The 27,228-nt window shown below is 43.5% G+C and overlaps 1 protein-coding gene and 1 long non-coding RNA gene across 4 annotated transcripts in view; one reads left to right on the top strand and one right to left on the bottom strand.

Moving 5' to 3' along the window:
- LOC147917215 (uncharacterized) overlaps positions 1-27,228 on the bottom strand; it is a 192,995-nt gene that overhangs the window by 31,646 nt on the left and 134,121 nt on the right. The window contains exon 4 of one of the 2 annotated variants that reach the window (XR_015551928.1): positions 2,049-3,025. The exons of the other annotated variant lie outside the window; for it this stretch is intronic. This is a non-coding gene — a long non-coding RNA (uncharacterized LOC147917215). The remainder of the gene's footprint in view (positions 1-2,048; positions 3,026-27,228) is intronic. 2 annotated transcript variants of the gene reach the window in all.
- Positions 1-27,228, top strand: part of GRIA1 (glutamate ionotropic receptor AMPA type subunit 1) — a 294,076-nt gene that overhangs the window by 245,887 nt on the left and 20,961 nt on the right. For both annotated transcript variants that reach the window (XM_004428620.3, XM_004428621.3), the window contains exons 12-13: positions 2,757-2,955; positions 8,304-8,551. In XM_004428620.3, the coding sequence (XP_004428677.1) occupies positions 2,757-2,955; positions 8,304-8,551 (447 nt within the window). The remainder of the gene's footprint in view (positions 1-2,756; positions 2,956-8,303; positions 8,552-27,228) is intronic.

Below are 27,228 nucleotides of genomic sequence, written 5' to 3'. Positions count from 1 at the left end.
GGATTCTCCTGGCCCCGACCCTGAAAACTATTCTTGGTCTTTAGAATCCAATGTGCACAGACCTGCCAGGTTATGAGAGAGGCGGCATTCATACAGTCACTTGTTAGTGAAGGCTACTGTGTGCTAGGGGCTGGACATACAACACTGCACGAGAGAAATATAAGGTTCCTAGAGCTTATGGTCTAGGGGAACAACAGACAGTCAAACAGTCACACAAACAGATGTCAGATTTCAACTGTGATGTGAGCTGCATGGGGCTCTGAGGGTCTTAACATTTGAATGCTGAAAAAGTGATGACTAGGATGAGGTCTGAAGGATGAATAGGGTAGACGCATTGATCAGGGGAAAGAGCAGCATGTGATAGGGTGAGAGCCTTTTGGGTATGAAGGACAAAACAGAACCCAGTGCAACCAGAGTATAGAAAGCATATTGTGGGATGGCATTGGAGAGCAAAGCAGGGGCCAGACCACACAGGGTCTTGAGGGTACCAAAGAGTTTGAATTTTATTCCAAGTGTAAGAGGAGGGCTTTCATGGGTCTTAAGCAAAGAAGAAACATGATACAATTAATATTTTTAAAAAGATCACAGGCTGATTGTGGAGAACTGATTAGGCAGAGGAGTGGAAGGATAGCGGGCTGAATGGAGGCAAGAAGTCTAGTCACATGCCATTGTGGTCATCCAGAATTGGAAAAGTAGCAGCTTCACACGGGCCTGGACACTTGTATTTGCCACATCCTAAGGTGAAAAGAGCACTGGACTGGATATCCAAAGACTAGTGTGATTTTGAGTTCAACAGGGTACTAGTCTTAGGGTGTCAGGGCAGTGATTTTGCCTCTATGTATCTCATTTTTCTTGACTGCCTAATGGAAGCCATGCATCCCGGTCTACCTATAAGTTCAAATCACAGAATCTCAGAGATGGGAGGAATGTGAGGAGAAGCAGTTGGTCTCTGGCCCCACATGATGCTTGACCCCTCCTCTGTCTTGCTTGTGTACCATGCACTTGGTACCATGCAGCACCAAGAGTAGGCAGCAAGTACAACATCTCTGTAAATGGTCCACCACTTGAACATTTTCAGAAATAGCGAAACTCACTCTCACCCCCAGGATAGTCGTTGTTGCACTACCCTGCCCATCAAAAATATCTTCCTCGTATTTAGTTAGTGTTTGTTTCCTGGAACTTCTGCCAAATGCTCCTAAATTACGTCACATGGTACGAGCTTCATGTCAGCACTTCAGTAAACACATCTCTCCAAGTCTTTTCTTTTGGTAAAATGTTCCCTCTTCCTGAAGCTGTTTTTCATGTGACATAGCTTTGCTCTACTCTCCTGGTCTCATTCCTTTGAACAAGCCTCTTATTTCCCTCTTCATGTGAATCATCTACGAACATTATTTTCCATATAGCAAGGAATAACAAGTATTTGTTGGATTTCTTGGAGTGAGCACTGTCTGCCTAGAGTGAAAAGAAAGTCTCCAAGAAACTGAAACAAAGTGGAGATCACAGGAATGAGGGAATAACACAGATGTGGTTGACCAGGGTTTTAAAAACAGTGTAGAACAATCAAGCAAGCCAGCAGTATGCTTGCTTGTCAGTATGATTTAGGATTCTTGAGTTTCTTTATCTGTAAAACTCGTGGGTTGGATTGGTGACTTCTCTGGCTGTTAAGTATTAGGTTCTAGTTAAGCACTGTCACCTATTGAAGGCTCTGAGCTTGAGCTGTCTGAGTATGCGTTAGAAAGGGCTTAAAGGTACCATAGCTCCAGGATGACACTTCCTTAATAAAATGAGCAGGATGGAAAGAGAAATGGAATGCAAATAACTTTATCACTGTATGTTTCAGCATGCTTTGATGCCATGTCCACCACATAAAATCATCCCCCTATGACATCTAAATCATTTTGTAGTATCTTTGGAAAGCCCTGGACTTGGAAATCTCCTAGACAAATACGAAAGATTACAGTGGAACTCTTGACTTGTCCTGTTTCTGTTCATTGTTTTAGGCAGAAGAGAGGAGAATAGGACAATAAGATCAAGGATAAATTTCTCACCTGATGTGTGACTGTCATATTTGCAATTTTAATCTGGAGCAAAATATCCTTTGTCTTCTATTTCAGCCCAATTCTCTTGCTCTGTGGTGGGGGAAGAACTGTGCCTCTGTTCAATGGCGACATTCCCCAAAGTGGCTGGAATGCTGCTGTTCTCATTTATTTCCAATATGTCCTCCCTTCCCTTCCTGCAGTTCATCACTTTGGTGGCCTTTGCCAGTCAGAAGGGCAATAACAGAAGGGCAGTCTGAAAACATCTCTGGGCATGATCAAATGTGCCCATCATGTGTGTAAATTCGTTTGCATTCGTATATGTATGCACAAACATTTGGCGTACTATATATGTAACTGCATGTAACAGAATGTTTATTGTGTGTTTGTAATTTTGTGGGCATGTGTTGATATATCTGTGTCTTTGTTCGCATGTGTCTTGATGTATATGTATGTGTGAAACTGAGTGTGAATAGGTACCTGCAGGGCTTTGTCACCCCTGAAGGTCAGCAACCCCACAGGTCTTTATCCGTGATAAGGAACAAAATGAGGAGGAGAATGTCTCTGACATTTGAATTCTCACATCTTGCTGACAGAGGAGAAGGGTGCAATAGGGCTTGACAGCTGTGTTGACAGGGCTCAGGCTGGCCCTTGGCCCCTCCACATAGCCTTCTGCAATTGATGTCTGTGCTTCTGACATCTCTTCTCTTTGGCCTTCAGGTCCCTGTCTGGTCGCATCGTTGGTGGCGTCTGGTGGTTCTTCACCTTGATCATCATCTCTTCATATACAGCCAACTTGGCCGCCTTCCTGACTGTGGAGAGGATGGTGTCTCCCATCGAGAGTGCCGAGGACCTAGCGAAGCAGACGGAAATCGCTTACGGAACGCTGGAAGCAGGATCCACTAAGGAGTTCTTCAGGGTAGGGACATCTCTTGTCCCAAGGCACTTGCACAAAAGAGAACCACTACTGTCATCAACATATCCTTCTCCTGAAAGAGCATGAGATTACAGGCAGTCAGGGCAACAGCTTAACTGAGTGTAAGTTAGGGAAACTCAGAACATTTCTGAGCTTTCTACAGATCCCTGAGAAATCTGCATTTCCATATTTATGAAACCTCAAATCTCTTGCATTGAATTAAGCTCCTTCCATATGCCAATCTGTGCCAAGTTCTCCAAGGACTGCAAAGGATATGACATATAATTCCCTCCCTGCTCCTGCAAGGACCTTACCTCTAGTTAGTAATTGATTAGGAACAGCTAGGGACAAGGTCCAGACCTGATGGACTTTACGTTCCCTTCTTGGAGACCTGATGCATAAGGAGACGGTATATGGGAAACAGTGACTGGATAGGTGATCTATTAAACAGTGCCAGGAGAGGGAAAATGTGAAGTGGGAGTGGAGGTGGTGGAGAAGTCTGTGGCTGGAGGCAGCAAGTGAAGGCAGAGGAGCAGGGAGCTTAGCAGCCCAAGCGTAGGGTCAGCCAGACCTAAGGTCATAACCCGCCTCCATCCTTGACTCATTCTGTGGCACTTAGCCTCTTTGACACCATTTCCTCATCTATAAAATCAGAAGAATGTCTATCTCCAAGAGTCATTATGAGATTAATAGGGATGAGGCATCTAGAATACAAGGGAAGCAGAGAACAGTGAGTGGAGGCTCTGTTTCCCATGAGGACTTCAGGGAGGCGCAGGCATTTCAGAGCCATCTTGAAGGAAGGGTAGGGATTATAGCCACGAAGGATAAGCCTGTAAACATTTCTAGACATCAGGCAACCAGGTCAGACCTGGGTAGGCTAATCACATTCTAGGCAAAGGGAACAACTTGAACAAATGCCCAGAACCAGGAAAACCTGTAGTTTCCTGGACGTTAGACATGTTCATCCTGGGAGTTGAACAAACAGCACATGGAACTACCATATATTGATCAAATAAAAATAATAAACAATTACTACCACTTACTTAGCGCTTACTGTGAATTGAGTCCCATGCTAAGCACACCCTACATGAATTATCTCATTTAATCCTCTCATTAGAGGTGTGTTAGGGATTTGTTGTTCCCATTTTATAGGTAAAGCTGAGAGAGGTAAATGTAATTGCCTAAGGTCACACAGCTAATAAGTGGCAGAAGGAGAATAGAGAGCAAATCTCTGCATTGCCTCAGGCAAGACAGTGGGGATGCTGTGCAGACCCACTGGTTCTCACTGCAACTTCCCAAAGCAAACTCCAGGTCCTGAGTGAACCCACGGGACGATGTGCTCAGTTCCCTGATGATGGCCTCTGCGTTCTGTATGACAGGCAGGAAAGGGACCAAAGTCTTAACCAGGGCTGATCCAGGCTCCAAGGCTATAATCATCCAGAAGGTAACTTAGAGGTCCCTTGGTCATAGTGTCATTTTAGAGAGAGACATAACTTGTTTAAGCTTACCTATCCAGTTAGAAGAAAAACTACTTGTAATCTCATTACAATTCTCTGACATTTTTAGCCTGCAACCAAAGTGCAAAGGAGATGCCTGATATTTGTCCATAAAGCCAGTCCTGTGTCCCAGCCCCTGCTGATTCAGTGGAGGAACCACTCAATTCACTTACCCATTATAAACCTATGTGCTCATCCCCCATATATTAGCGTGTCACGGTTTCCAAAGCCCTTTCACATCCATTGTCTCATTTATGTTTCACCTATTATCTACAGCAGAACAGGGATTATGGTGTCCACTTTGTGGATAAGAAATTGAGATGCAAGGAATTCATCAGCCAGTGTCAAGGGTGGGTACACAATCTGAGCGTCCTCATTCCAACCCAAGTATTCTTGATGCTGAACCACACTGTCCTAATGGGGTAGTGTCATTAATTGACGAATGTTTTTTAAAAGATTACTCAGGTTACCAGATAAGCCTATGGGCAAGTCTAGTCTAACTTTCCCTTTTATAGTTGAGGAAACGGAGGCCCAGGAAAGAACATGGGCATACGCTAGCTAATTAGAGGCACAACTAATTAAGACTTCTAAGTTCTCTGTTACTGACTATGTCAATTGACATATTTCTGTCTCTTGTCCGCAGCACAAAGTTAGGAATCTAGAATCGAAGCAGTTGGTATTCTATAAGCTCTGTGTCCTAACCAGGCCCACTGCATTGGTGGCAAATACGTTGTAGTTCACGTACTAACAGACTGATCAGTAGTGGTTACCTAGAGTTCTTTGTTGAGAGGGATGATGATGTCACATCTGGGCTCAGTATAAAAGAATTCCTTGGTTGATATCAACATCTACCATATTTAGGAAAGCTAGTACCAAGCCAGCCATGTATGTATCGGGCATTCCTACCCTACAGTAAAACTTGAAGAACTGGCATAATTGTCAGTAGTGATTGCACCACTTATAGAACACCTACCATGTGGCAGGCACTGGGTTACGCATTTGACCTTTGTTCTCAGATAATCTCCATGGCAACACTGTGCAGTGTGTACCATCATCATCGTCAGGAGAGGAACACTGAGGTTCAGAAAGGTCTCACAGCTAGTAAGATATAAAGCCTAAAATGAGGGAGGAAGCTGGTTGCCGCGGAAACTAGGTATACAATCAGGAGACCAGGTTTTTACTCCTGGCTCTGTCACTAACAAGCCACATGCCATTGGACAGTGCACTGCCACACTGTGGGCCTCAGTTTCTTTACATGTAAAAAGAGAGCACTACAAGATATGTCCCATGAGCCCTTCCATCTCTGTGACTCTGACCTTGAGAATTATCCCACCAGGACTTTGGCGGGTGGGTGAACTAGGTCACCTACCACGCCCATAAGGCAGAAGAAGGGAATAGTGAGACAAGAATTCTTCTACCACAGTCTCTGAAAAATCTGGCTTCTAGTCCCCACGGCAGCCCAGAGCTTCCTGGCAGCTCTAACCCAGAGTCACTTAATCCTCCATTGACAGTTTAACTAAGATGTGTGGAGGGCCGTGGGAGCTGCAGATAATAGGAGAGATCCAAGAACAAATACCCCGAGTATGTTTCCAATCTTCCCCGCCACTCATGCTGCCTTGGCATTCCTGGAGATTAGATTTTCCTGATAGTCCACTCCAAGTGACTGTGAACACAGCCTTGGCATTTGGGGCACTGGGGTGAGGCTGAGAGGACATATTAATTTCTGCATACCATTGCCCAGAGGGCTTTTCAGCTCTGCCTGTCAGCAGCCCAGTCCCCTGCCGTGGCCATCCTGTCAGGTCAAATTGCATCTTGCAATTGCCCTGCTGTGTGTTTTGTTGGTTTTGTGCCCGGAAGATCATCTGCAAATCTGGTCACGGCTGAATTTGTACATTTCCCTGCTTCCTGTAAGAGAACATTCCATACATTGTAGATGCCATGATTAGTTCTGGGTGTTGCTTCCTCTAACTTTAAAATCATCCCTCTCTTTTCTCCTTTCTTCCTTCTTCTTTCTCACATTGACGTTGTTGCTTGAACAATGAATGTATCTTCATGTAAAGATTAGATATTTCAAACTAGCAAGGGACTCAAAGGTGACCATGCCCAAACTCCTTATGGAGCAGATGGGGAAAGTTAGGAGCAAAACTAAGACTAGAACCCAGGGCTCCTCACTCTTAGTCTAGGGTCCTTTCCAGATTGTAAACCAGACTGTGAAACAAATCCTCTAGTTTATCAAATTATAGACTATTAAAACTTAAGACTTACTCTATCAAATGCCTCCCTGCAATTCTTAGTAACTATCTCCATTAATTTTCCTTAAGACCTAGAATTTTCCTGGGCCCAAATATCTCTATAGATCAGTTGGCTCAAACAACAACTTAATTACATTATTAATATTTTGCCAACACTTGATGTGATATCAAGAAAGCAAACCTGATATTTCTGTGCAAAGAAAAATGATATATTGCATGTATAGTGATAGTTTTATATTAAATAAATCTGTAATCAATATATCAACCACTAGATTATATAGGTTGCATGACTCTAGTAGTAACTGTCTTTAAAAAAATAGTCCCTTGTATGTGTTTAACATTTGTTCATTTACGAAGCATTTTCAAAAGCCAGACATCAGTATCCCTAAAATACACCTACCTGTTGGGGAAAGGACACCCTTTAGGAAGAGCATCTTAGATGAGAGTGTTGATTTGTGGTGCTGGATCGTGGGCCCTAACTAGGAGCCTACTATGTGCAAGGTTAGACTCTGCAAAGGACCCACAGATGGGAAGACGTCCCCTACCCTCAGATGGCATCCACATACTTGAGACCTGTGCACAAGTAGGGATGACTCTCAATCCTAGAAGCCAAGCCTGGCCATCCAGTGAGTGCATGGACACTGTGTCCTAGAGGAATATCAGTCCTCACAATACTCTTTCTCAAAGTGAGCGCCATACATGCCATACAGATCAGAATCACCTGGGAACTTCAGAATATGATTTATTCTAGGCTCCACACCAGACCTGCTGAATCAGAATCTCTGGGTTTTGAACAGGCGGATCTGCATGTTTACAATCTCTGAACATGATTCTTGTAACCACTAGAGTTTGAGAACTATTGTCCTGGGAACTGAAGTAGTCTCAGAATATATAGGATTTGCTCTAGTCTGTGAAATGATGAACAGCATGTGGCTGGAGAGAATCAGCCTATATTAAGTGGAGTAAAGAGCCTAGGCAAAGTCAGGAAGGAGGGCCGCAAGTGAGCTCAGGAGGAAATGAGGAAAGCAGTTTGGCTAGATCTAGAAGCTTTTGAAATGTAAACAGACAACAATATTAGGTCCCAAGTTATTAGCTTTATCAGTCAACAATTTACATTCTGAGGGCAGGTCTTGTAATATGGGATGACTGGAACTTGGCACACGTTCTCCATAAATTTTTCAGTGATGTCCTTTAATAATGAAATTAGATTCCACTGATTGTCAGCTCTCCACTTCTTCTGGGCTATATGAGTATGGCCTTATTGAACAATAGATAGGTTCTTTTAATATCTTTAAAACCCAGACAGGGCCCCACTTTCTTAACTCTCCCCGTATTTAAGAGGAATATAATTATTCCAGCAGTAATTAAAAGATTCTGAGCTATCCTGTTCATTCTGTATTTGCAAGATATTTGTACTTTGGAATCTACTGCTACTAATTAGAGGCTCTTATTTTGCAATCACTCATAATTTGTTTCTTCCTGAGCTAATCTCGCGCTTGAATGTGTGATCAAGCTACACTCAGCTCTTCATTAGTGTGTATGCCCACCTCAATTCCAAGCACAGCCAGCACTTAATTCCACCTTTGTTCCTGTCCCCTGTCAGAGGTCTAAAATCGCCGTGTTTGAGAAGATGTGGACATACATGAAGTCAGCGGAACCATCAGTTTTTGTGCGGACCACAGAGGAAGGGATGATTCGAGTGAGAAAATCCAAAGGCAAATATGCCTACCTTCTGGAGTCCACCATGAATGAGTACATTGAGCAGCGGAAACCCTGTGACACCATGAAGGTGGGAGGTAACTTGGATTCCAAAGGCTATGGCATTGCAACACCCAAGGGGTCCGCCCTGAGGTAAGTAGCCAAGATTTGCTTCCTTGGTACTCCCTCTCCCCTCCCTATCTCAGGAATGAAGCTGCTGTGTCTGCCACGTGGCTCCAATACCACAGTGCGAGCTGTCAAGAGGGCTCTTCTTGGACACCTGTGGGCCTGGAAGATTCCAGCCACCTGAGATCTTCAACCCTGAGGTTGGAAATTGACCCGGGGGCCTCAGCTTGCTATGACTGTCGCTGCCCATGTGTTCTTCCCCACGCCTCGCCTTACCCCACCAAGTGTTAAACATCAATAAGCGTTGTGTTTCTGTCGTGTGATCTGTAACGCACCATCCTTTACCAGACACCCCTGCATCCAACTAGGCCGTGAACAGGGTTCTCCAGAAACCTGGATTCTTTGACAGAAGGTGGTTTGTAATATTTATCTCAAAAGAAACATAAGCACATTGTCCAAATGAAAAATCAAGTAGTTTGAGTCCTTAGACTCTGGCTGTGGAAATCAAAAATAACACCGAATGAATGGCAGCACCTGTTCTTTCCCAGATACTGCTTTCTTTAGCAAGCAGAAACAGCAACAGGTAGTTCAGTAAAGAAGCAAAGTGGACTTTACTTTCCCGTAAAGAAGCTCTGGTATTCATTCCAAACAGCTAAGGTAAAGTCCTGTAGACTTGGAGTCAGAAGACCTAGATTTAATTCTGGAATGTACTACTGACTGTCTTACAGAAGGTTAGAGAAATCATCTCCTCGACCTTCAGTTTCCTCAACTGTAAAGAGAGGATAATCATCCCACCCCTCCTAGGTCCAAGGTGATCATGAGTTCAAATGGGATAATCTATATAGAAGGTAATTGAAAACAGCACACTGTGAAGTCACCTGTGAGACATGATGTCAATTACATGAGGCATTAAATCATTTTAGGGAAGGGTAGCGTTCAAGGAAAGGTGATAAATGTTTACAAAAGGTTGCAAAAGGATGGAGAGCGATTCCTAGTCCATTTTGATGTGACATCTGGGGCCACATCTGCCTCCACTTCATTCTTTCATTTCAATAATATTGAGCCCTACAATGTTCTAGGCACAAGGCTAGGAGCTAGAGATACAATTTTGAGCAAGTCAGCCATAGTCCCTGTCCCCATAGAGCCACAACCTTGCAGGGAAGACAGACATAAAACAGATGCTTACTGTTTAATGGTTCATGACAATTATGGCAGTCACTATGATAGTCTATAAAAGGAGACCTAGAGAACATCTACCTCCAGCAATATGGCAGAACAAAATCCCCACTATAAAACACCCAGGTATGGGAAGCCGGCCCCGTGGCTTAGCGGTTAAGTGCGCGTGCTCCACTACTGGCAGCCCGGGTTCAGATCCCGGGCGCCCACCGACACACTGCTTGTCCGGCCATGCTGAGGTGGTGTCCCACATACAGCAACTAAAAGGATGTGCAACTATGACATATAACTACTAGGGCTTTGGGGAGAAAAAGGGGAAAAAAAAAAAGGAGGAGGATTGGCAATAGATGTTAGCTCAGGGCTGGTCTTCCTCAGCAAAAAAAAAAAAAAAAAAAACCTAGATATGCCAGATAAAGATATAACAAATAGGCTTTTAAATGCAAGTCAGGAAATCACTAGGCCAAAAAGGAAAAAGGAAATCAAAACCAGAGTGAAAAGCATAAGTTGATTACTCTGATGCTGCCCTAAGCAGGGCAGTTATAAATTATGTGACAGTCTACATGAGCAAGAGTCAGAAGTACAACTAAAGACATAAAAGTAATCAAAAACATTTTTAAAAGAAAAAGACACTATCATGAAAGATCAGACATATTTGGAAAATACCAATTAGAACATACAGAAGTAAAGAAAAAAATGTAGTCATTGATGTAAAGTCTCAATGGAAGGGTTAAACAGTAAATTAGACCAAGTTAAAGAGAAAATTACTACACTGTGGAAAACAAAAATTGGAGAAAATTCCCCAGAATATCACACAGAGAGATTAAAAGATAGAAACTATAACAAAGAGGTTAAGAGACATGAAAGAGGAAAACAAAGTCCCGCGTACATCTTTTATGAGTTCCAGATGGAGACAAGAGAGGATGGAGCAGAGGCAATATTTGAAGGGAATTTTCCAGAATTTATGGAAAATATAAATGCTCAGATTCAAAAATCATGAGTCCCAAGCAGGATAAATAGATGAAAATCATCAGCTGATTCAATTGACACTGCAGAACAAGAGACAGGGAGAAGATCTCAAACATACCCAGAGATAACACAGTCCAATCTGGTGTGCAGAATGGGCAGGACATGGCCGAGAAGACTTTTCCAAGGTTGCTTTTCTTCAAGTTGAGATCTGACACATTAATAAGAGCTAACTAAGTGAAGTGAGGGGAGGGGAAGAGAAGAGCAGTCCAGGCAGAGAGAACAACATGCGCAAAGACTCTAAAGCAAGAAATCATGGTACAGTTGATGAACTACAAGAAACCAAGTGCTCCTGGGTCACAGGTAATAAAAAGGAGAAAAGGTTAAGCTGAGATTGGAGAATTAAGTAGAGAAGGATTTTGTAAAGGATTTTTGTCCTTATTTGAAGGGCAATGAAAATATATTGAAGAATTTTAAGTAATTGTCCAATAATTAGGAAATAAAGGTATCTGTAGGACTATAGACATAATTGAAAGTGACCTAGTGAAGGAAAACCAAATGGCCTGGTAATTTATCAATCAGGCATTTTTGCCTGGAAGAACTTAAGAGACTCTTTGTATAAGTTTAGGCAAAGTTCAATGGGCATCCAGAAGATAGTGCTGGCGAAGAAGAGACTTTTATCTCAGAAACTTATAGAACATCACCCTAGAAAGGCCCAAAGTAGAGAATGAGTTCTTACGGGTCCAGGAACATTAATGATGCTGCGGTATTACAATTTACTGAAGGCTTTGTGAGTCAAGGACATCATTTGTTCTAAATATTGGGATGTAAAGTTAAGAAAACAAGGTGCAGAGAGATGACACAATTTGTCCAGTGAAAAGAGTACTTCTGCCACCCCATCCCACACACAAGTGCCTGGAACAAGGTGACAAACAGAAAATATTGGATGTTTGAGTAACATGAGCCTAAAACTCAGGCCATCAGGCACTCAAATGACTTTCCACTATAATAAAGCTACCACTGAGTGAGTGCCTCCTACATGTCACACACTGTAGTATGTGCATTATCTCAAATAATCTTCATAACATCCTTATGAAGTACCATTATCCCCATTTAACAGATGAGGAAACAGAGGCACAGAATTAAAGTTACCTGACCAGGCTGACACAGCCAATAAAGAAGGAGTCGTATTTCAAGCCCAGGAGGTCTGACTACAGAGCCCTTACTCTAAGGGGCAACTTAGAAAGGATAACTTACTCTAATGCTGCACTGGGCTTTATGACTGACAGTGCCATTAAAGACAGGAGACTGGACTCAGGCCAGGTTCTTGGTACCTACCCATGGGCAAAACAATACCCATCAACTCAAAAATCAAAAAGCAGACTTGCAGAGCCGAGAGCATCCACTCACCATCCTGAAGGCAAAAGATGATAGTGGATGTTCACTTCAATGAACTAAGTACCACTTCTTGGAGCAGTAACACTGCTTTTATGGGCTTCGTGTGCCCAACGATTCTTGCTGAAATAAATGTTGAAAATAATTCAATGCTGTAATAAAGATAAACCTAATTCTATTGCTTAATCTTTGCAAGACATAACAAGCCTGTTATTGATTTTGAAAAAAAAAAAAAAGCAAAAGAAAGGGAAAGAGAAATGAAAAGGAACATATTCCAAATACAAATTACTGATAGTTGATGTGCAAGTTGAGAATACCCAACTGAAGGCCACATGCTCCCAGGTCTCTCCCAGTGCTCCTTTCTCTCCAGTGGCAACCTTTACGAGGGCCATGGGGCTTCCTAACTCAAAAAGAAAAGATTAATGCTCATCCTAAGAGGGCCATGAGCTTCTGGCCTGTGAAGATCCCTCTTCCCTCTATGAGATTCTGTTTCTCATCTCTGCATTAAAAGGAATCATTCTAGCAACCAATAGTTTAGAGGTTCCATGAAACACACCATTGCAAAATGGTTACAGAAAATATGAGTAACCACGCACACACTCCAGCTGTGATTCTATCATATCTCTGCCTCACGTGCTCCAAATGGTGCTGTTTCCCCAAGGCATGGTCAAATACCAAAGAGTCGTGGCAAACCAAATGCCACAGACACATGTGCCGGCTCCAGCACTCTTAGATCCATTGTTGTGATCCCCGGAAACCGTTCTGCATGGCAGAGGTGGAAAACGAGGAGAAGAGCAAAGGAGCAGTACATGTGTCCTCTGGTCCCCATTGAGAAGTGGCTTATATGTGCTTAAAGATGATGTGACAGAGGGAATTGATTTTGTCTTCAAATTATTTAGAATCATAGAAAATAATTTTTAAAAAACTGTTCAGCTATTCACAAAGCTGTGAGCTCTTTAGAAGTGTTTACACTACTGAAAGCTGCTTCAGTACATGGCAGGCATTGGTACAAACTTCTCTTCTGCCCTGGAAAAGGTCGGGCTTTTGCTGCCCTCACAGGCGGATGTGCTCCAGGCTTAATGCCTGTGCCTGCGTGAAAAAAGGACCTCCCTGGCAGTCCTCCTCAACCACTTGGTCTCCATAAAGCCAAATCTCACCACACCTGCAGAGCATTCGCTCCCTTCTCAGGCTACTTAGAAAAAGCTCCAGGTTCCTCCAAGGCAGATCACCCAGCCCTGCCTCAGAAGGTCAGAGAACTGATAGCTAGGGCCCAAATGTTCCTCTATAACTTGCCAAGTCTACTTGGCAGAAGCCAGGCCAGAGTCCCTACAGAGCATTAAAAGGCTGTGTTAGTGACAGAATGGTGTTTTTGTCTCCTGCTCCAGAAACAAATACTCTGATAAAGCGAGGTGGTTCGATGCTTGATTTTCCATTTGGACAGGTGGTGTTTCTTTGAAACAGATGCTGTTTGTTGGATATCACTGCATGTTTGGGGTTGGGCAAGGGGCTGAGTTATGTTTCCGAAGCCCTTACGTTGTGGATAAAGACCTGCAAAGCCAATGCCGGTCCCTAGGGAAAGGCAATTGGTAAATCCACTAATTATGATCTATTGGCCCTTTTGTTGCCAACTAAATGCATCTGCTGGTCTGAACTGCAGTCTCTTTGCTTTATTATGATGACTACTCCCTTCAGTTAGAGATGATGTGTTCAAATTTCCTAAGTAAGGGGGCATGGCCCATGTTTTACCAACCCAAGAAGGGATCCATACAAGATTGGCCCAAGTTAAAATCTCAACTAATGATTTTCCTTCACAAACCATCTACCAGGAGTTTAATGGATTTGCTAAGAGTTATACCCTAAGTAGGACATTGGCCAAAGTCTGGTCTTTAACTGTGACTGTGGTTATATGGAGTCTTCTCCAGTCTCTGTGATCATGACATGTTTGTCTTCTGTCATGTGTCTTGTCCATGCCAGACGTATGGGCCAAGGGGACAGGAACACCGTGCAGCTTCCTCCTGCAGTTTAATGGGCCCCTGGGAAGGTCTGACACCCACTCCCTTTACTGCCCATTCAGCTTCACAGATTCCTTTCTGAATATCTTCTCCACACCTAGCACTGTGCACAACGCTTCAGGGAGTGGTGGTGAGCAAGTTGCAATCCCAGCCCCTAAATGTTGCATAATCAAGTTCAGCTCATGAGCAGAATTGCATAGATACCTATTATTCTATCCAATGACATAAGAGAGTCAGAAACACTCAAAAGGAGGACAGTCAACATTTGAATGGAAGAATTTACAAAGGTTTTGTGGTAGAGGTAACATTCAAGATAGGCCTTAAAAAAATTGTGATAGATGAGAAGTGTGGAGAGGGTGCTCCAGATGGAGGGAACAGAGTGAGCAGAGGTGAGAAAACATAGAGCTTGTTTTCAGGAACAACAAGGGGTCCACTTTAACTAGAGAATTCATTAATAAGTAGGAGTGATTGGTTGTGGTCATACTGTGAAGGATTTCAAATGTCTCTGTATTTTTGATTCGATGTCAATAGGAGCCATCGAAAGCCATTGACTTGGAGGCGTCATGGATCAGACAGGCTCCCGAAGGTTTTCCTGGCAGTGGTTTGCAACATGAATCAGAGAGAGGAGAATCACAAGCAGAGAGGTCATTTAGAAAGCTATTGTGGTCATCTTGGTAGGAGATAATGAATGTGGTTACAGATCATAATGGGGTGTGGACAGATGGAAGAAGTGGTGGGCTCTGTGTTCATCACCAGTCATAACCTTTAAGACTTGGTAGTTGGGGAAAGAAGTCTGTTATGTGAGCTTTCTGGGACTTTTATGCTCCTAAGGCCTGACCAGGTACAGGGATTCTGGCAAAGACAGGAAATGGGCAGATGTGGAGTTACCTCCCAAACAAAATTACTGTCACCTCCTCAATTTTGCCTCTGGGGTGCCTGGAAGGTTCAGAAAGGCATTGGGGGGAATGGCACAGAACTTCTGGCATACAAGCAAGAATGGGGGCTACCAATCACCTTTTCTCTCTGCCTTCTGCACTAACTGTATCTTGCCTGTGTCTGGTTTTTTTAATCGGACTTAAGTTCAAGATTGCTCATCAACATTTTAGTTTCACTGGCATTCCTATTGAATATATTTTTCTCCCTTCACACAACCCTATGCTGGGAAATGTCTACTAAGAATTGGCATCTGGCTAAAGGACAGAGGTTAAAGCCAGACTCAGGGAGAAATATCACAAGGTTTTGTGGGGAGCATTCTCACTTCCAGGATAGGAGGGTCTTCTGGTTGCCCCCTCCACACTGGGACCATGTGACATGATTATATCTTTCAGCTGGTTCAGTGGGCATTTCTTGAACATCTGTTTTTTGCCTAACAGTGATCTGAGTGTTACAGAAGGCCATTAAGCAAGTTCTCTTGTAGAGAATCGCATTGACCCCAAATGTAATTGGGAAACAAAGAAGCATGTGCCGTTTTGTGCGGTGTTGAATCTATTGCTCTAAAGAACCATTCCCTATCTTCAGTATGTATCAAAATTATCTAGACAAGCTGGTTGAAATGCCCCTTTCTAGACTGTAATTCCTGAGATTTCTGATTCTACAGGTTCAGGGGGATCCAGGAATGTGCAATTTTAATAAGTCTCCCAGGTGATTCTGTTATAGCTAGACAGCAGTCCACTTTGGGAAACAGGGCTAGAGCTCAGGGAAGAAAGACGTAGAAGTGGTCTCAGGAGGCAGCAGCTGGGAAAGAGAAGGAAGATGAATATGATGGGAGCGTGACAGGAAAACTGCACTGAATGATGTCAAAAACACCATACGTGGAGTCAAACAACTTCAATTCAAGTTCAAGGGCCATTACCTTACCAGCAGTTTGACCTAGCTTGGTAAGTCACTATAACTTTATGAGCCTCTGTTTTCTTTTCTGTAAAATTGGAACAATAATAATTCATTGCAGTTGCTCTGAGTTTTGATGAACTAGCATAAAGTGTTTGTCACAGAGAGTACTCATTAATGTTAATTCTTCACCCCAATCCTCCTATTAGACCTACCAAAAAGTCACTTTTGAGCCAAATAACTTATTTTTTCCTTCTTTGTGAAACCAACTATGTTCTTCAGAAATTCACACGAGCCCCAGCCTCCCCCCCACACTGGCTGCATTAGAAATAGAATGTCTTTCTCTGAGAACAATTTGTGGTCCTCCCCCACAGAGAACACACTAAAAAAATAAAACCCTGAGATTTCTTTTTCTCCCTTCCTCCCTCCCTCCCCCATAGTGTAGTACTGGTGCAGGGCCCACTGCTGAGAATAAATACAGTATGTCCCAGAGAAATGACAGTCCCTTTCAATTGGTCCTTGCCTCCTGATGGGTAGCCAGGGATGTTCGTTGTCATGGTAACCCCATGAACTCTGTGACCCAGGTCAGGCCTGATCAGAGACCAAGCTCTCTGAGAGGAGAGGCTGGATTCACCTGCATCCTCAGAAGAGCTGGAGAGAAAGGAAGAGAGGGAGGGAATGGGGAGATAAAAAGGGAGAGAAAAAAAGGGAGGGAGGGACAAAGAGATGGAGGGAGGCAGAAAGAGAAAGACTGTGTGTGTGTGTGTTTGAATAGAGACTGGAGGTTTGCCAACAGAGAGCTGCATCAACACAGAAGCTTCTCAGGTCACGACATGTGGGATGGATCATAGAGAGTATCCAGAAAGCCTCCTAGGAGACTGGCACAGTAGCCCAGTGCAAAAGTCCACGCAGGGTGGGGACGGGGATGACAAGGCTTGATTTAGCATTTCCGCGGTGATGATAAGACCAATTGTTAACACTTTTCCAGCTCTGACTCATCCCAGGCACTTCTATGAAGTATTTGATGTGCATGAGCTTATGTAATCCTAACAACAACCTTGTGAAGGTAGTATTGTTTCCATCTGGATTGTACAATTTGGGAAACTGAGGCATAGAGAGGGTACAGAACTTGCCCGAGATTATCTGGCATGGAAATTGGAGAGCTGGATTATCAACCCAGGCAACCTGAGTCCAGGATCTCTTCTCAACCATTAACAAGAATGGATGTAAGGAGGAAAATTGTGAGGAAGGAATGATTATTCAGAGACTAAAGATCATTGACTCCCCTCCACCTCACCCCTACACACACACACACATACCATTCGTTTTAGCCCTGCCCAACCAGTTTACAAATAAGAACACTGAGATTCCACAAAGGGAAGTCGCTGGCTGTCTGCTTGGCCTGAATTCCCTAGGGAATCCTTGCCTCCCTTCTGCACCATTTGCATGTGGGGCACCCACATCCTTCTCCCCAGGATCGGGACCATCCACAGATTGACGTCACTACCCTACACCTAAAAATGGAAAAGGGCACATCCAATGCGTGTAAGGTTCCCTGCTTGCCCGTGACAGACTGAACCAAAAACACCCCAAAGAATTTTTATGCTTCCCAAAACTCTATAGTGCTTTTTATTCCTTTCAACAATGAAAAGCAGATCATTTTAGAGTGATTGCATTGTAAGTGTGGAGGGGCGAGAAGAAGAGAGTTGCATTCATTTCACACCTACTGTGTGCTGGGCAGTGCATATGCATTCAGCACCCTAGGCATGTTCAAGCATTCATCTTACCCCCACCTTTTGACTTAGGTATTACCATTTCCCTTTCTCAGGTTAGGAAACTAAGATTCAGAGAGGAGACACTTTGCCCAGGTTCTCAGAATGATTTGTGAGATGGATTTCAAGAAAAAAACCCCGACTCTGAAACCCCCGTTCTTTCCACATCCCCACCTCTCTGCTAAGGGAGGCACCCCTCACTGCCTTTGCTACCTTTTAAGGTGGCATCCTTAAAACAGGAGGGGAAATGAGACGCAGGGTGGCCTCTACAGCCAAAGCATTCCTTCTCGAAGCTCTAGGCGAGGCCAGAGCTCCACGCTGCATATTTATTTTGGAGGATCCTGGTGAAGAGGCAAAGACAACGCGCGCTTACTCCTGTTAGGGCTCCGTTTTTATCCTGCCTGGTTGAGAATCTTGCAAACAGCAGAGCAACACATTAAGGAGAGAGAGAGGGGGAAGGTGGTGAGAGCAAGGTGGCAGGGATGCATCTGGGGAGATGAACCACACGGGAAATGGATGGCCTTTACCGCGGGGAGAACAGCAGCCCAGCGCCGGCTGTGATTTTCCAGTCGAAGCTCTGCTTTCTCCCGCTGATATACAAATTGTACGTTGCTTTCTTTTAAGAGACTGTTGCTGTCAAAAATAGCATCTCTTTTTTTTTTTTTTCTCTCCCTCTCATCAGCAACTTTATTTCAGATTTTCCCAGTCTTTTGCCTTTTCTAAGGAGGCAGCTACTCTAATACAAAGGCAGACCAAGAGGGATAGGGTGTAGATACCTGGCCCAGCTCTGCCACTCGGGGCTTGCAAGTGTGGGAAGCAAGTGTGCTTTGGTGTTGATCAGACCCTCATTCAAAGCCTGTCTCCCACATTTACATCCCGTGATCCTGGGAAAGTAGCAAGCAACAGTATGGACCATCGACTGATCATTAGGGCTCTGAAGTCAGGGCTGAGTATGAATCCCAGGTCTACTAGTTAATGACAAAAGTCTCTCAGACAAGTTACTTCACCTCCCTAAGCCTCAGTTTCCCCGAATATAACAACTGAGGGTAACACTAGCATTACTTCAGTGGTTGTTAAATGATTAAGTGAGATAATACAAAGTGCTTAGCACAGTGCCTGGTTCATACTAAAGTGACTAAGAAGTATCAACTATCATTATTTCATCTCTCTGAGGCTTAGTTTTCTCATCTTCCAAATGGGGATCCTGCTATAAGCTTCGCAGGATTGTCTTGGAAATAAGTGAAGTCACTTATGAAGAGCCCATGGTGCGTAAGGAGTTCTTGAATATTAATCCCCTCTCCTCCTCCTCTTCTCCCTTCCCTTTCTGCTTTTCCCTCGGCACTCACCATCTACTCTGTTAGTTTGGGGATCTGACCCAAAAAAGTGGTGATTGCCTTCTCTGGGCCAGACCACTCTCAGCTTCTTTCCATTGCAATGAGGCAGAAATTTCAGGATATCGAGACATGAATGTTCAAATGTGTGGTTTCATTCTCTTTTACACTCGGTGCCCCAAGTGTTCAGCTAATAGCCACATTGCTTCCATCCATGTCTGACAGTCAAAAGCTCCTGAGCGAAGCCTGGTCTCTGATGGCAGGTAGAAAGAAAGGGGGAAGGAATAGCTCTGAGTTGAGCCCTTGCAGAGAAATTCTGAGCCATCTGTTCCAGTCACATTTTATGAATGGCCTATGGGCTGAGATCACGGCTCCATAATCATATCTAATCAGCCTCTTCCTCAGCAGGGAAAGGGGCAAAGGCCCAGGTGAATCTCCAACCACGGGAGTCAACTTCCTCCTAACTGGATGAAGGTGGTAAACCGACAGTCTCCAAACAAGAGCAAGTCAGGCGGGGAAATTGACATATATTATTCATCTCTCCTCAGCACAAACATCTAGCAGAAAAAGAACATAATGACCTCTTAATCACATTCTCTAATCCCATGGGAATGAAATTTATTCCTCTGGAAGAGTGTTAAAAAAAAATCCATAGCACTAGTCAAGTCTCCTTGTGGCTCACAAACACAACTTTTCCCTACTCTAATATCTTTCCTCTTACTGCTTCTTTCTTCTCTCCACCTATACTTCAAGGCACAGTTCAGTGAAGCAAGGGCCAGCTGTCCCACAGAACCTAACAGAAAATTTAGCATGTAGGGAACTCCTATTGACTGCTTGTCACGTGGACTGGTTCCTCCCAGCCAATTTCCATGTACGTGGTGACTATAAGCACATTATCAAACGAGTTGATGTGACTGTCTGATTCATGAGAACCAGGAAAGACAATCCTGCTGTATAGGTCATATAACACAAATTACATCAACTAACCCTTAACCCCTGGGTCTCTGGCCATTGCTAGTGGATACCCTAAAGACAGCATGGGAGTACATGACCATGATCATGCAATCTAATTCTACCAACGTTCCAAGAATAGTATTTTCAAAGCACTAAAGTAAGTACTCTTAAGGAAAGCAAAGATGAATACGTTATAACATTGGCACTCCCAAGATTCATCATCTAATGCAGGGACTACAACTTCAAATGCCCCAGGGGCCAGGTAAAGAAAATGAGTGAAACAGAGCAGAGGTAAACCCGTATGTGGCTTCCTCATTTTTAGTAGAGTCATGCATACAGGCAATCCTTCCTCTACTCTAAGAAATAAAGCCACAGTGCAAACGCGATGGTAAATAATAATTATCGGTAATATTTATTGAGCATTTGCTATATGGAAAGACTCTCTAAGTCCTCATATGCATTCCCTAATTCATGTAGTCCTCATAAGAACTCAATGAAGTAAGTACTATTAAGAATCTCATTTTACAGTTAATGAATCAGTGGCACAGAGAGAGGTTAACTAAATTGTTAAAGTCACACAGTTAGTAAGTGGCAGAGCCAGAATTTGAACCAGGCCGTCCCGCTTCAGAGCCTATGCTCTTATCCACTACACTATGCTATAAACAGAAAACTGACAGTCTCCGGGAGATCATAGGAAACGATGAGGACTTAGTGAACAAAAGAGTATATGTCTGTCTAGAGGGGACAGCCTCCACTCAGTTCTGCTCTAATATTGCCATGTGGGAATGTTACCAGATCTTCTGGTTTTTCAAAAGAAACTGGAAACCTCAATTTTTGTGTGAACTATTCAAATTTTTGGGTAGTGGTCACAGTTGAGAGAGGGAAAAAGAGATGACACAACACAGTAACAACTAACACTAATACCAAGAAAAGAAGAAGTACTGTAAAGATAGAGAGATTGATCAATAGATGGATAAATAGATAAACAAGACACGGGGAAAACACAGGAAAAAAGTAGTGATAAATATCTTGCCCTTCCTGAAGGTGAGAATTTTACGAAGGCCTCCAGGAGGAGGCAGCAGTCCCTGAACAGGGCTTTAAACCAGTGGGGAGAAATATCTACAAGCAAGATAGGGAGAAAGGTGTTTTGGGTAAAAGACACAGCAAGCATACAGTATAAGAGTGAAGGGGGTGTAATTCAGGCATTCTTTTAAAATTTTTATTATTGCCATTTTCAGCAGGGAATCATTTCCTGAACAAACTCTCTCCTGAAATCTCATCATCAAAGACAGATACAAGTGGAGCTGCTGAAACCAGAGATGAGGGGCTGGAGCGGGCAGCAGAAAGAGGGAGGTGGGGAGAAGAAAGAGTGAGAGCTGGAGACGGGCTCAGCCCAGGGATGGGAGACCTGGGAGATGAGTTTTCCTCTCTTCCTCAGGAGCTATTCTCTATCACTGGGAGAGGTAGTTCTCCAATGTTACGACCCTGTGTATTTTAAAGTCCACAAGAAAATAATGGTCCTGCTGGCCTGCCCAGCATTCCGTTCACGCTGACATCTGTCTTTCAGTGGCCAGTCCTTAGAATTCGCCTGGCTTTTCTTCCTTTCATTGCACCAGAGGTGGCTGAGATGAGACCAGTGTGCTGGCTCTCGTCCTGATTGGTGTTTCCACTCCCTCCATTAATTGTGGGGAGACTTTCATTCATCCCCTCCGTTATCTTTTGTCAAGCATCTCCGAGGTGTCTGACACAGACCTGTGTGCCTGTTGCTGCAGGCAAATTGTTCTGCATTACAGGACCAGATGTGGTTTACTGTGAGCTGCAAATGAACTTATGGGGATCAAACTCCGAAATGCTTTGTCTGTAGAATCCCTGCTGGAGAGGCCAGACTTCAGGCCCCCATGGGGCTTTCTGCACTGAATTACATGATTTTCGCCATAGGACCCTAAAGAAAGTTACAGGGCCAGAAATATACGTATCACACATGTAAAACTAGTGTGCAGTTTCTGGGGGTTCCAGTAACCCCTATAGTACAACATACATCTCAGAAATTTAAATCACTCCTTCATTCAACAAACATTTATCAAGCAGCTACTCTGTTAGCTATTGTGCTGAGTTTCCTCCCATTACAGAGCTCTCAGTCGGCTTGGAGGAGCAGATGATGAATAATGGATGGATGAGTTTGCTGCTACAGGACACGCAAGTAGAGCGAGACAAAAAGGAAGGCCTGATCCATTCCGCCTGGTCATTGCAGGAGGATTTGCATAGAACAACATACGTTAGACGCTTGTAAGATAAATAGGGCTCCACAAGGTGGCAAAGTGTGCCAGATAGACCATATGCCAGTACACAGAGGTGTGGCTTTAGTGGCACTTCCAATCCAGGCACCTGCATTTGTCCAGAATTACTCAAAGCATTTTCATATCTGTCACCTCATTTGACGCTCACACTATAAGCAGCTAGAGCAAGAGCATGTAATTATTCCCACTTTACAAATGGGAAAACTGAGGTTTAGTCAGGGTGGCCAACGGTCCTGGTTTGCGCAGGATTAAGGGAATTCCCAGGATGTGGGACTTTCAGTGCTGAAACCAGGAAAGTCTCAGAAAAACTGGGACCAGTTGGTCACCCTAGATAAAATTACAGGACTTGCCATATAACTTGATCAGAGATGAATGAGGGACTCAAATCAGGCCTTCAGGCTCTTTCCTCCACCCTAGAGTGGAGAGATTAAGAGAGTGCTCAGTATCTGTCTTTTGATTATTTTTTAACCAATTCCTTTGTTATTTTGTGGAGTCAGAAACCAAAAGCAAAACTTCTGTCTTCTGGCTGACTCACTGCCTGACCAACATTCCTTCTCCTAAGATAACAGAACTGTCTGTTCCTTGAGTATACTCAAGAGGGAAGAACCATCTGAAATGGTCACAGGTGAAGGACACTTTGACCCTACCTGTATTCCTTAAGGAGACTTGGGATGTCTGCATTTTAATTGAGTCTCCTGATACAACCCCACTGACTCTTTATTTCCTTCTGCTTGGTCATTGTTTAACCCCTCCCACTTTACCCACCATCCCAAGCTACTGGGCCAGCACAGTCCTTTGGACGCTTAGCTTTCTGCCTAGTCAGTGACAGTGTTGACCTTGGAATAATCCACACTGACAATGTCATAGACTGAACTGAAGTCAGAAGGAGGCTTTGAGACCATTGTCCAAAAGGGAAATGATTAAGAGAGCACTGACCAGGCGCCAGGTCCACAAACACCCAGTCCTGTCCTAGGCTCAACCACCCTTCCCCTCAGGCATGGCAGGCCAAACAAGCTTTGGTTCTTGCTGAGGCTCTGGCTCTCACTCACAGCAAAATGACCCCAGTTTGGCCTTAGCAAAGGAGCAGAAACACTCACCCAAAGAAGGTGTCTCCCCAAGACCCTCAGCAGAAGTAATTTCCTCATCCTCCAAGGGCCTATGTAGAAGGGGCTGCTGCGGCCTAGCCAGCTCAGGGAGAAAGTAGGTGGCTGGACCTTCTTCACAGAGGGAGCACCTGGGCCTTGGAGGTGGAGCCTCCATGGAGGGAAGGCTGGAGCCCCATAGAAGGAAGACTTAGAATGACCGTGCTCATTATACACTGACCTTTAATCCAGAGCAAGGAAATTCCTACCCTTCATAGTCCCCCCTAAATGTCTTTAAACCTCACTCATCGGTCGCTGCACTCCCCCTTCTTGAGGGCAGATGGTGAGCGCCTTGAAGTCTCTTGTCCTAGAAGGCCAGTGGTTCCCAGACCAGAGATGTCACGGGCCAATACAACATGGCCCGTGGGGTGGGGACACTTGACAATGTTTTATCCTACTAAGGAAAGATATTAAAAGAAACAAAACAAAAAATTACCATCTCTCATCAGCATCATTTAATAAGAGAAGAAATGTGTTAACACTAAAAGAGAAGGAAGGAAATAATCAATTGCACATAAAGCACAGTCCTTTAGATGGAAAAGTTCAGCTTTCTGAAAACTCACTATACAACTCGTATCTTTCCTCTTTTTCCCATTAATAAGTGAAAACTTCATCACATATTGGCCTGGCTCATTGGATCAGCCTTTTGGGAACCACTGATTTAATCCCAACTTTTTACCTAGTTCCTGAATTCTCTCTATGTCTTTCCTGACAATCAGTTGTCCCACCAACAATGAACCACCAAATTCCGCTTTTCAAATAGCAATTCCCAGAGAGCTCTAAGAGCTCCAAAGTGTGCCATCATATTGAGCCAGCAATCTGTCCCTGTGGCTTCATCTCTCTGTTCTAATTCTGCCCTCCAGCATCTCAGAGAATAAATCTAATTCCTCTTCCACAGACAACCAATTCCAAGTTTCCACGTGAGCCCTGTTTACTTTGCAGTTAGCCATTATCCCCATTATCCCTGGATCCAGGGTTAAAACTTTTGATGTTGTCTGTTCCTCTCATAGAAGTCATTATATTGGTTAATTAATTGATACATATTTACTCAGGACTGACTGCTGAGTATAGATGAGCTGCTGGTCTGAGGCCTCTCTCTGCTTAAACGCCGTCCTTATTTACTTTGCTTACAGGTAAAGTGTTGACCTCTTAGCATAGCGTTCAAGGATGTTTACGATTTGGACTTGGTCAGCTGTTGTAACCTCATCTCCTAAAGTCTCCCTCACCATGTCCCCACTCCCCGGGCCCTGCGCTTCCTAGCTCTAGGCTGCTGATTCCACTTTTCTTTTTTCACACAGCACTCCCTGAAGGTTTTCTAACTCTCACCCACTATCGGAATTAACGTCTCTCCTTTTTTGGTGCTTCCATCACCCTTTAGTTTAAAATCAGGTACAGTCTTACATGAACTACTGAGAAGCTTTTCTGCCTCCTACACTAGACTGAACATTTCTTGAAGGATGAAGTTTAAAACTTGTTCGATTCTTTATTCCTATGAAGTACTTGACACTTAATTGACCCTCATAAATATTTGGGGAGTTGACCCAAAGACATCAACTCTTTACTCCAAAGGCTTTATAATCAAGTTAAAAACTAAGGCACCTGAAACAATAGTAAGCAGGGCAATAAACTGACTGCTAGGTGTCAGGGAAGTGTAAAGGAAGGGTCAATGAAAAATCAAATGTCAAAGGAAAAAATCAAGGAAAACATGGGCAGCATTGCAGGGTAACCAGGTGCTGGGAAAGAAGTTATGCAGAACAGCAAAATGTGAGAACACAGAAGCAAGAGGAAACACACTGGTTGAAAGAGAATAGGATGCCTAGCAGCCTAGTCTGATGAAAACTGAAGCTTCCGTTGGGGGAGGAGAGGCAAAGCATATCATTGCAGGCTGGATGTAAACTCCAAGGGTTGTTTCATCCAACACTCCTCAGATGCTTGAATTCAAGGTTTTGAAGGAAAGAGTGGAAGAGTGGTCAATTGCTTCAGAACTGAAGCCCAGAATTCAGTCCTTAGCCTTTCTAAGGGTTGGGGGCCAACTAAAACCATCTAAGATATCTCCCTTGGCTGCTTTTTCCAAACTTTAATTGCCTTGCAAGTATATAATAATCAAGCTTCTTTACAGTGGCAAGGTTGAATACATTGAGCTTTAATGAGTATAGTGTCATCCTACAGACTTTCTTCCCAGGGCTCCAATTCCTCCCTTCCGAAGGCTTCCAAAGATAATTCATTGATTCGGGTGCTCCCCTGGACCCATCAGCTCCTGTAGCTGAAGGTCAGGACTTAGTTGAGGGTTTGAGGGCTCATTGGCCCTCTTGGGGAATAAATGCCATGCACGTCACCATGCCGGTGATTACAGGCCTAGCTGCATGCTCTGATGATCCAGGACCACCACCTCCCTCACGGTGAACACCTGTCTGAATCTACGACTTTTCGGATAACTCTTACTCTGCTGAATTAGAACCATCCCCAATTCTTTTTTGTTTGTTCGCTTTGCTCAGGACCAAGCACAGAACTTGGCATAAGAAAAGTTGTACTAGGAATTCGTTTAATCAAATAGGTGATTGTTATAACCATCAGTATTTGAGCCCTTTATAAAGTCCTTGCTAATGATTCTTGCAGTCCTGTTTTTTATTTAAATTATAGAGGAAAATAAAAATAATGTGTCTAAATTCATTCAACCTAAAGGACTTCCCTTTATTCTGAAATGTTGTCCTTACTATTTCTTTGCTTCTTCAAGTGTGCTTAAATTCAGTCAGGGGAAGGTGATGAGAGAGGACAGTTGCTCCCTTTAAACATTTTTACTTAGCAAAAGTAACATTTAACACATACCTATACTGGTTCTCCCACATCTATTTTACTCTTTTTTCTTATCCATGAAGTCTAGATGTCTAGAAACTACTGCTAGTCTAGCAGATAGCTCCTGCTATCCAGGACCCTGGATTTTCTAGATATGAGTTCTTATTAAGCTCTTGGCTTTTATTTTGATATAATATTTTTAGAAGGGAATGTTTTAAAATCAAATTCATATCTCTTTAACTTCTGTTTTGAAGTTAAACATAACCTTTTGTTGAGGATTCTGTCATTATCATTATCAACAGCGTTGGGTTACAATAGAGTGAATCTTCTGGAGGGCACATATAGGGCAGTTTGACAGATCCAGAATAGCCCATGCTACCATCCTTCTAGCACCATCATTTTTGTCTCCTGAAAGAAGAGAAGGAAGGAAGGAAGAAGGGAGGAAGGAAGGAAGGGAGGGAGGGAGGAAGGAAGGAAGGAAGGAAAAAAGAAAGAAAACTACTTTGGCCCTTCCCTTACAATCAAGTTATAAATTAGCATCTTATGAAATGGCCTATGATGCGGCTTTTCTCATTTGCTGCCTTTGCTCTGCTGTAGGCTTGGAGAAGGGAGATCCTTAGGTATTACAGCTGTGTACAAAGTAAAAGTATTAAAAGGACTGGGGGGGGAGACCTAAGTGAGCACTGGAGGGCGCTTGTCAATGCATACAGTATCGCATCTTTGGAAAGCTGGTAAGCACAGTGGTTATGTACATGGACTGTAGTCACACAGAGCTGGGTTAGAACCTTAGGCAAGTTATGTATTTGTCTGTGAAATGGAAATAGTAATAACATGACAACTAAATAAGGATGTGAGTATTAAATGAAATAAAGCATGTAAAGCATTTAGTACGATGCCTGGCCCATAATAAGCCCTCAATAAATCAAATGTGTACTACAATGATCATCCTATGACCCTGTGCATTTTCTCTGCACATTTTCTGGTTCTTTTCTGTTACGTTCCAGATAGGTAAGTTTGTCAAATAGCTCAGTTAGAGACACAT

This window comes from Ceratotherium simum, chromosome 4, assembly GCF_057802395.1.
Source record: "Ceratotherium simum simum isolate JZ-2026a chromosome 4, ASM5780239v1, whole genome shotgun sequence".
NCBI classification, from domain to species: domain Eukaryota; kingdom Metazoa; phylum Chordata; class Mammalia; order Perissodactyla; family Rhinocerotidae; genus Ceratotherium; species Ceratotherium simum.
Note: the sequence above shows the minus strand (reverse complement) of the source record. Positions and strands in the feature narration are given on the sequence as shown.